We start from the raw sequence: 9921 nt of genomic DNA, 5'->3' as shown, positions 1-9921 counted from the left end.
GGCCCAGCAGATCAGCCTTATGTTGTCCTTGCCAAGTGGCAGTCCCAGTTGGCATCTTACATTCTGGTGGGACACGTGAGCATCTGAAGAAATTTTACTGTAATCTGCCGAGGCAAAGAACCTGTCTTGAAAGGGTTAACTGGATGTTACTCTGTGTTGTGATAACTATGTATCTCTTCCAGAGTTCATCCTAAAACCTCTCTCTTTCTGTTTTGTAGAGACAAGAGATAATAGATTCCATTATGTGCGCGTCAGCCAAATACAACACCCGGGGTCCAGCCCTCATCCCAAGGATGAAAACCAAGCATCGCATCTACTACATCACTCTCTTTTCCATAGTTCTGCTTGGCCTAATTGCCACAGGAATGTTCCAGTTCTGGCCCCACTCCATTGAGTCAACCAGTGACTGGACTGTTGAAAAACGCAGTGTTCCTGCTGATAGCCCAATTCCTGAGCGGGGAGACCTCAGCTGCAGGATGCACACCTGCTTCGATGTCTATCGATGCGGCTTCAATCCCAAAAACAAAATCAAGGTATACATCTACTCACTGAAAAAGTATGTGGATGAATATGGGATGTCAGTGAGCAACACCATTTCCAGGGAATACAATGAGCTGCTAACTGCCATCTCTGACAGTGAATTCTACACTGACGATGTCAACCGGGCCTGCCTTTTTGTGCCATCCATAGATGTCCTCAATCAAAATGCGCTTCGTATCAAGGAGACAGCTCAGGCTTTGGCACAGTTATCCAGGTACTTACTGAAACTTCAATGTGTGAATTTAAAGAACAGAAAGTGGAAAAAAATAAGGTTAATGCCAGAGGGGAGGATGCACTGAGTCAGTGCCAGAGCTAGGCTTTGACAGAACTTGTCATCCGTATGTAGAGAACACCTTTCTAATTGTTGTCTGTTTCTTCTTTTGCCTTAGGTGGGATCGAGGCACAAATCACTTGCTCTTCAATATGCTGCCTGGAGGGCCACCAGATTATAACACTGCCCTAGATGTTCCTAGAGATAGGTATGCATTTTGCTGTGTTTGAATGCACAGATCTGGGTTTAACTGCCATTGAAGAAGCAATAAGCTCAGAAGTGCAGCTGTTAGCAAAGGGCATGCTCCTTAACCTTTACAAAGCTGGAATATGACTTCCTCTCTTCTCAAAAGGGAAGTAGAGAAGTCCCTGTCTTGTAGAGGACAAGTATTTGCTCCTGAAATCTGACAGTTTAGCCCCATCCTTAATTTTATATGGGATGTGGCTGACAGTGTTTGCCGTAACTGTTGAGATTACTGTAAAGATGGAGAATCTTGTGGTCAGACCTGTATCTTGCATGTTACTGAACCGGAATGCTTCACAGAATGTCCCATTTGATAGAAGTTAGAAGTTCAAAGATTATTGTAGCTGCAACTTTCTGATAGAAGTCAGATGCTTCAAGGGCATTTTAAAGCAGCTGCTCTACTTGACAAAACTATGGTGAATTTCAATAATTTCTGTTATTTTAACAGTTACACTGTATTAGTAATCAGACAAATACTCTCAGTTATTCTCTGGCAAGTGTGTTTTGAAAATATTTGCCAGAAACTTAAAAGGCATGAATCCTGAGCTCAGTTTTCACTTGCAGAATAGTTTACTTTTGCAAGAGGAATGAAGGTTTTAAGGCAAAGAAAATTGGAGTAAGACAAACTTATTTAGCTTAGATACTGTTACTGAATATGTTTCTGCTAGATTAGCCTGTATATGCTTAGTTCTGCTGAGTTAGGTCCTGTGTAACCAGTCCCTCTCTTGAAGGTCAAAGTTAACTTTCTTCTGCAAAATGTCAACAAAATCTTGCCTGAGATGTGGGATCTTTGCTAAGATGATTATGTATGGAGTATATCTTGATTTATTTTCACCAAAGACGATTTAAAACATCCTTCAATGCCAGAACAGAACATGTTTTTTCAGGACATGTTCAAAGAGTAAGTTTACTCATTGTAATTACATCACTGATTGTGAAGTAAGGCTTTAGGATTTTTACTTCTCTATATGAAATGTGTTATATGCATGTGGGTTAGCCTGAAGAGGGCAGTCAAGCATCATTCTTATGTAACCAAACCTGTTAATCTGTTAGTAAGTACTTGTATTTGTTATCTCAAGATTTATACTTCTTAAGCTGAATTTTCATTTGTCAATGCTCTGTTTGATGGAATGGACTGCTCTGGGATTGTGTGTTTGTGGATGCATGTGCCTATTGAAGAAGCAGATTTATTAATTGAATGCAGTAGATTTCTTACAATGCACAACTTTTTTTTAAACTTTTTTATGTCAAATGTCCATTTATATTTGGCCGTATGTGTCTTTGCTTAGTATGCAGGAAATGTATTATTTTGGTAAGTGTTTGTTCTAAGTGTTCGTCATGCTAACATGGAAAGCTGAGTAATTTGAATTAAAAAACCCCAAATCTTTTTTGGCATACAGCTGTTGTAGCTTGCCAAACTGACTCACCCTGCAGCTGTATGATCACTAGCTGTAATACATCAGAGAGGCAATAACAGTGCTTTGGACAGAGAAAAGGTGTAAACTCCTTTTTGTAGGCATCCAACAGATAGGCTGTGTGCAGTGTAACATAGAACCTCTACTACAGGTCACAAGCGCAAAGACAAGGGATCTGTGAAAAAGTCAGTAGTGTGGACCTAGTCCTGGAAGGGCCTGATGGTGCAGTATAAGATTACAGTATGATTTTGGAGACCTTAGTTCACATCTAACAGAACAAGCCATCTGGGTGTGTTTTCTTAATTTGAGAGTGTCCACACATGTTACAGAATGGGTAGTTAACAAAGCATGATGGACAGTTGTTTGTAGCATCACAGGGTGAGAGGCTACAGGCCAAAATAAAGGTATGCTGGCAGCATTCAGTTGGTTTTGAATGACTGGTCTGAACTGTACCAGTACAACTCCAGAAAGACTGGATTTGCAGGATTTTGTGGATCACTCATGAAATACACAGGTAATATTTGTGAAGTTTGCACAGTGACTGTGGCCTGCCTTCTTTATTCGGCACATATCAGAGATTATACATAGTTGAACAGTATTGAATCATGAGATTTGATAGAGTTGTGTTCTCTTGAATTGTCGCAGGATATTAATCCAGGTAAAATAAGACCTTATACACAAAGGGGAATTCAGTTACATGATATTTTTACATCTGGAAAACTCTTTAGCTAAGTTACCTTATTAAGGGGTTGTTTGTTTATTGAATCTTCAAATCCAATTTCCAAAGACAGCGTAAAAGTACATTGTTCCATAATTTCAGAGATGGAAGTCTGCCTTGTGGGCATGAAGGCTGCATTGCTGGTATTAGCTGCCATAACATATGTAATCTCCTGCCATAAAACTTAAAAAATAAGCCCATTATTATTTGTTAATAAGTGCTATTGAATTTGGTACAATAATGAGGATGAAAGGATTTCTTTTTCAAAGCTACTCTGTAGCTATAAAATGGAACGTATGAACTAAGATACTTTTTCATTCTGCTCCAGTTGATGAATTGTGTTTCGGTGACTTGTGAAGTTTGGCAGAAAGCTGATCATGATGGCAGCTGGGCAGAAACATTTAGAATACAGACCAGCTGGGGCACTTCCTGGAGAGAAAGAAGGATCAATATCTGAAAAGTGGTGAAAAGTTGCTCAGGAACAGGCTTATTCCTCACTGATCAGTGCAAGTTGAAGATGATTTGCCTTGAGTACATTAGGAGTTAATATCTCTACTCCCTTACTGCACCGTACAATGAAAATCTGAGTGGAGTTATTTAACTGGTGTTGGTTCCCTGTGGGTTTATTTAGGAAAAAGTCTGCGTGACACACACCTGCTTTCTCAAGGCTGATGAGGTGCTGTCATGTTTTCACCGGATCCAATTAAAACAATCTGTTGTAGTTTCCCAATTGGCGAGGGCGGTGGTGGTGTGTGTGTGTTTAAGAAAAAAAGAGGAGGGGGTTATGAAGTGCAAGAACAGCAACGCGCAAGCCAATTTTTTCTCCCTGCTTGTAACTGAGTTAATATGGGTAAGACATGGAACATGCAGGCTCAAGGGTGAGACCTAGTCATAGCAGCATTGTACGTGTCGCCAAAGGAGCAGGGGCACTGGAAAGGAATCCAAAATAATCACTTGATTTGGAACATAAATACTTACTCAACACGTGCTTGATTTATCATCCTGTTCTCAAGTTGAATTCTGCTCCTACCATAGTTTGTGCTCTGAGTGAAGAGTAATAAAGGGCAAGTTGTTTTGATTTTGTAGTTGTTATCAAGATGAAATGTATCTCTAATCCAGTTCCTCTAATCCAGAGCCTGGGACTTTCCAAGAGCTTCTTAAATGACACTTAGGACTGCTTGCTTGACTACTTGGGTGAAGTCATATCTATGGTAACGTGTTAATCGTGGTGTTTGAACACTGAACAACTGTGCTGCAGGTCAGAGCAGGAAGTGAAAGTATCCCATGGGACATCTGATGGGGGTTAGAAAAGGCAGAACATACTGGTGTTTATCTGGGATGTCATGTTCTGATAGGAAAAAAATTGTAGGTCTTGGATGGTAGTTAGGTGTAACGATAATCTGTCGTATAACAGCTATGGCAAAACTGCTTCTCCAAACACTATACTAAGGATTTCATTCGGTGGCATCTGAAAACAAGGCTATCAGCTAATGGATTGTCAGTGCCTTTTCCACTCTTACTTTGGCTTTTTGTTCTGGTGTGTCTGTTCTGATTACTGGTGAGCCATGTGCCTGCTCCGATCTGAACTCTGTCAGTATGCAAGCTAGTGATAAGGCAGCTTTTGGCTGTAATAATAGCTGCTACAATGAGTACAGCCCCTCAAGATCCTTTCTGTGGTGCCTAGTGTAGTGCACAGAGGAGGAGAGAAACTGGAGCTGGAGAAAGATATTTCTCCTAACTGTTTTGTATGGTACCTTAAGCAGAAACAGTGTCCCTGGGGCAATTTAAAGTATAGCACACCCTGCTGTTAGGTGCCAAAGGAATGAAAGTTTCATCATCTGTTTTAGAAGTCTCACTAAAGAAGCTGAATCTGAGCTTCTTTTGGAAATAGAATGATGGTGCCATCTGGTCACTGGAGATGAAATGGCAACTGAAAAGCTGATGTCCTCTGCTTGCATATTTCAAAGAAGCCTGATTTGGGATAGGAGGCAGTAACGAACCTGTTTTTTCTGGCATTGGGAATGATGCATTGCTTTCCTCTGTAAACGTTGTTCTCTTCTGTTTCTTAAAGCCCTTCTGTGTGGCAAAACATTGTCCCATCTAGGAAAAGCCACAGACAATCAGGGTCATCCTGTTGGGAGCTTGAATTACATCTTACTTTATCAATCTTTCATTCCCATGCTCTCCAGCACATAGTGTCCCAAGCAGCCTTTACTGTTGGACAGTAAGTTTCAGAACATACGGAGTTCTTGTTGTCATGTTTTCTGTTTATTATTCTGTTTTTGTGTAATGTGAAAATGAAATAAATTTCACTAGTTTGTATGATCACTTGAATACAAATCAATCACAGTTGCAAATAACTCCATTTTATTTTCCAGCCTGAGAAGTCCAGAGTCACTGTAACTTTCCAAAATACTGTGTCACTATACCTGGCCTTGTATCTGAACTATAGCTTGTCTCCAACACTTTGAGAGCAGTGGTATACCTTATTTATTGCAGGCATCAAGGAATATGTTAACTAGTATAAATAATTAAGAATGTATTTCTTTAAATTGAAATTGACTTGGGACATGTAAGCTTGCAAAAATGCAAAATTATCTTAATGACTACAGTGGATTAAATTTCCCTATATTAATGCAAAAATGGTGCATTCCTCAGTGATCATATGCTTACATATGCAATTGTAAGTATTCTGTTGATGACTAGATCCAATCTGGCAGTAAGCCCAGTTCATGAAAACTAAAGTGAACCGAAATACTGCATGAAAAATGCCACTGACAAAAGCTGAGGGAAAAACTTATTCTCAGAGCATGCATCTTCTTGATGTTCTGATAGTGACAATAAGTAAATTGTGCTCTGAGTTTGAATGGTATACGTACTCTGTTTAAAGTTGCTTTCTTGTATTTTTCAGAGCTCTTCTGGCTGGTGGAGGCTTCTCCACATGGACTTACCGGCAAGGCTATGATGTCAGTATTCCTGTTTACAGCCCATTGTCGGGGGAAGTGGATCTGCCAGAAAGAGGACCAGGGTAAAGCAATTCCCATTAATTGGGCTAAATATATTTAGTATCATGTTTAGTATTGACACTGACAAAATATAAATATAGCTACTAACTTGTTGGTTGGTTTGGGCAATTTTATAAGAGTTGCTTTTAATAGCTTTTGCTATTAAAATATATGATAGCTCCAGTGCTAATGGTCTTGGCTTATCTGCCAACATGTGGCTTAGCTATGAACTGAGGGTTTTTTTGGAGTGATTCTATTTTACCACTCCAGAAGCTGAACTGTGAAATATGACAACATGACAGTATTTTTAGTAGCATTAGATTCAATATTTCCAGTGAGCTGACAAGATATTTCAGATGTAAATAAAAGTAGTTGTTAATATGATTGGTTTCTTTAAAGTGTAAGTAAAGCAGGGCAGTAATTCAAAACACTATAGATTCCCTAATAAATTATTTCTTCAGACAATTTATTTAAGGATACTTAAATTGCAATGATATTACAGTGATAAAAGAAGTGTGCTATACCTCCATTGTGACTTTAAAGAGATAGAAAGGGTCATGGGGATCAACACAAGTGCCTTGGGTAGTATCAGCTAGTGCACATGTTGAATGAATAACAGGAGAATAGCAGTGAAGATGTGATCTTCTGTATGTCTTAAGGATACGGATATCTTCATAAACCAGTTTGGATGTGTTTCTGGTTCTGAAGTCCTTTCAAAATGACATTGAGAGTTTGGAAAAGGAGAAGCCTGTAAATACAGCTCTAAAGGGAAGAAGTTCTTGCAGAATGAATATTAGGGAGGTTACACTCATGAAAAAGAGAGCCGATTTGATTATGGAGATAGTTACATCCAGCACTTAGAATACTGATTTTATTTTTTTCTTTTTTAAAGTAATGGAGTAAGACATAAACACAAACAACCCCTCCTGACCTTGTATTTGGAAATAAAGCACTATTTTGACAGTGTGTGTAATTAGCCATTAAAATGACCTACCCTGGAAAGTGGTGGGTTCTCTAATCAATCTGCATCTACCTACTCATGTCTTCAGAACAAGAGTAGGTAGAAGTCTGGAACACATGTTTTAATTGATTATGGAAGATTGGTCTTTTAATATTTCATAAACCTCTTAATTACACAGATGAAAACATTTCACTGTAGCAAGGTCTCACCTCTGCTACGGTTTAAAAGATGGGCAGACTGAGGCAATGGGGGTAAATGACATGTCCATTGATTGTAAAGGTCAAGTTTAGAAACATGGAAACTTTAGGTCCTTTTCTCTGACAGCGTCCTGTAGAGAATATGAATTATTAAAGTTTAAAACTCTGATTGAGCAGGTGCTGCCACTATCGGACACAAAGTGTTATTGTACTTTGGCTTCAGTTGTTTTCTCTGGCAAGGGCAGTGCTCTTGCTGTTGCTCTGGACTGCTCCAAGTAAGATACCACAGTCAATTACAGGACAAACTTGTGCAACAGTGGTTTGCTTTGCTCACACCCTTTATGTTCCTGCTTGTGATGCTCCTGGACCACACCAGTGGAGGGGCATCTGGTTGCATCCCAATTGATTCTGCATAGATCTCAGGTATGATTACAGTCTGATATGGTGAAAGCGTGCTTTGTATTTCTGTCTGGAAAGCGTGATCGTGATGATGGGCTTCAGCATGCATAGAACCAATTGTAAAGAGAGATACAGGCGTATTGTTCATGTCCATGTAGTCAACTAAATGCTATGTCTGGTTTTAGGTAGGACAAGAGAAACTGTTATGTGGGAGCTGTTGCAATGCATGAGTCTGTGTTCAGTGAAGGTGTTGGAGCTTCCATGTTCTCAAAGTGGGAATTTTTTGTGAAGAACAGACTGTAGTCTCCGGAGTACCATCTAGTTGCCAGTTAGCATTGCTAATTGAAACACATTCACAGTTTTGATTACTTTATGCAGGAGTGTGACAAGGGAACAATGCTCAGAATTCAGGCTTGCTTGGGATAAACTATTACACTCCACTCACTAGTGTGTTATTTCCTGGGAGCTGGAATGTACTTTCTTTTGTAGCAAGATTTGATAGCTAGATTTTGAGTGTGGTAGGATGATAACAGTTTTAAGGCAAAATTTGGTGTTAAACTTATACCATAAACAAACCTGCATAATTTTTAGCTCGTTATAGGCATTTATTATCACTCATCTGCAGCAGTATTTCCTTTTTTTAAGGCCAGTCCTTTTTTATTCCTCTTACAGAGCTGAACTGAGGAGTTTTGGTTTAATCTCCTTTTTAGTTGAATTGTTTAAAATATTTTAAACGTATCTCTGCTAGAAATATATATTCTGTAGAGCTGCTGGTAGCAAGTTGGTATCAGCTGGAGGCTTAGGAAAAAGAATGTTTAAAAAACTTCTATGCAAGTCTCATCTGTTAATTGTAGCAACTAAAGTGACCAGCATGAAAATGAGTAGAAGAGGTGAGAAGAGCAGCAGGAGAGGTCTGACTTTTTAAAGTGTGTGTTTGTATGTGTTTTCAGAGGTGTAAACTAAAGATAGCATCACGTGGAGTAGAACTGGAATCCTAAGTGCAGACCTCGTGTTTCCTGTGTTCTTTTGGCAGCGTGAGGGCAGGCACTCGCTGTGTGTTCCTTTCAATGGGGAGCGGTGGAGCAGTCTGACTTAGCTGAACCGTTTAAAAAGGAAACCAAAGTAGATGAGAATGAGTATAACAATTGTATGACATGCTATTTTCCAGCATTAACATAACTTTTTAAAGCAGTGAACACCTAATTTGAGACTGTATTCCTGTGTGTTTTACCTCCAGTGTTAATTAGTATCTTGAAACACTTCAGTATTAAGGCTCATTTTAAATACTCATATTTTCAGAACATGGTAGGAGTTGAGAGTGAATGGGATAATGGACCTTCAACTTTGTCCTGGAAATGTTGCCTTTATGTTGCCCAAAAGGGACAGAACTGAATCACAGCTGATGAGATGAGCTTGTCCAGTTGCTGCTGTCACCATATCAAGACTAAGTAAGCACAGGGTAGCTGAGTTGTCAGTTCAGCATCTTTTTTCAATTAACATTGGTGAGAAAATATACAGGAGGAGAAACTAGCAGCAACATTCAGTGTCCTATCTACTTTGTTATAGCACACAAACACCAAGCAAAAGAACAACCAGTAGCAAGCTGTTTTAATAAGTAGCTAAATAATGTTTGTTTCAGTTTATAATAGAGGTTATAATGCAAGTGCCTATTCTAATGTAATAAGCACGCTTTCCAAGTACAAATTAATTCAAAGTTGTAAATAATGCTGAGCCACTTACTGTCCAAGATTTAATTATATTACATCATTACCCTTTTTGGCCCTGTCTGAAAATATGGTCTTGGCAGTGTGTCCACATTAGTTAATCTTGCTCTGCTTTTCCAGGATGGAAGGATATGTGTTCTAGAGCATCTTGGAAGTAAATTCACAGTGCTGTCAGGTAACCTTGCTGTGTTTTTTCAGTCCTCGCAGGTATTTCATTCTGTCATCTCAGATGGCTCTGCACCCAGAATACCGGTCTGAGTTGGAAGCTCTTCAAGCTGAGAATGGGGAATCAGTGTTGATCCTAGACAAATGTACAAATCTGTCAGATGGGATCCCAGCTGTTAGCAAGCGCTGTCACAAGAATCTTGTCTTTGATTACCCTCAAGTGCTTCAGGTAATGCTGTCTCTCCTGTAAACTTCTCTTCTCCATTGTCACTGTCTTAGCTGT

General features: G+C 39.3%; 1 protein-coding gene across 2 annotated transcripts in view; it reads left to right on the top strand.

The window, feature by feature from the left end:
- Positions 1 to 220: 220 nt before the first annotated feature.
- EXT2 (exostosin glycosyltransferase 2) overlaps positions 221 to 9921 on the top strand; it is a 75967-nt gene continuing 66266 nt past the window's right edge. For both annotated transcript variants that reach the window (XM_010285281.1, XM_010285280.1), the window contains exons 1-4: positions 221 to 754; positions 930 to 1019; positions 6099 to 6215; positions 9672 to 9867. In XM_010285281.1, the coding sequence (XP_010283583.1) occupies positions 243 to 754; positions 930 to 1019; positions 6099 to 6215; positions 9672 to 9867 (915 nt within the window). In that variant the 5' untranslated portion in view covers positions 221 to 242. The remainder of the gene's footprint in view (positions 755 to 929; positions 1020 to 6098; positions 6216 to 9671; positions 9868 to 9921) is intronic.

The sequence above is a fragment of the Phaethon lepturus genome, unplaced genomic scaffold, assembly GCF_000687285.1.
Source record: "Phaethon lepturus isolate BGI_N335 unplaced genomic scaffold, ASM68728v1 scaffold1474, whole genome shotgun sequence".
Lineage (NCBI taxonomy): Eukaryota > Metazoa > Chordata > Aves > Phaethontiformes > Phaethontidae > Phaethon > Phaethon lepturus.
Note: the sequence above shows the minus strand (reverse complement) of the source record. Positions and strands in the feature narration are given on the sequence as shown.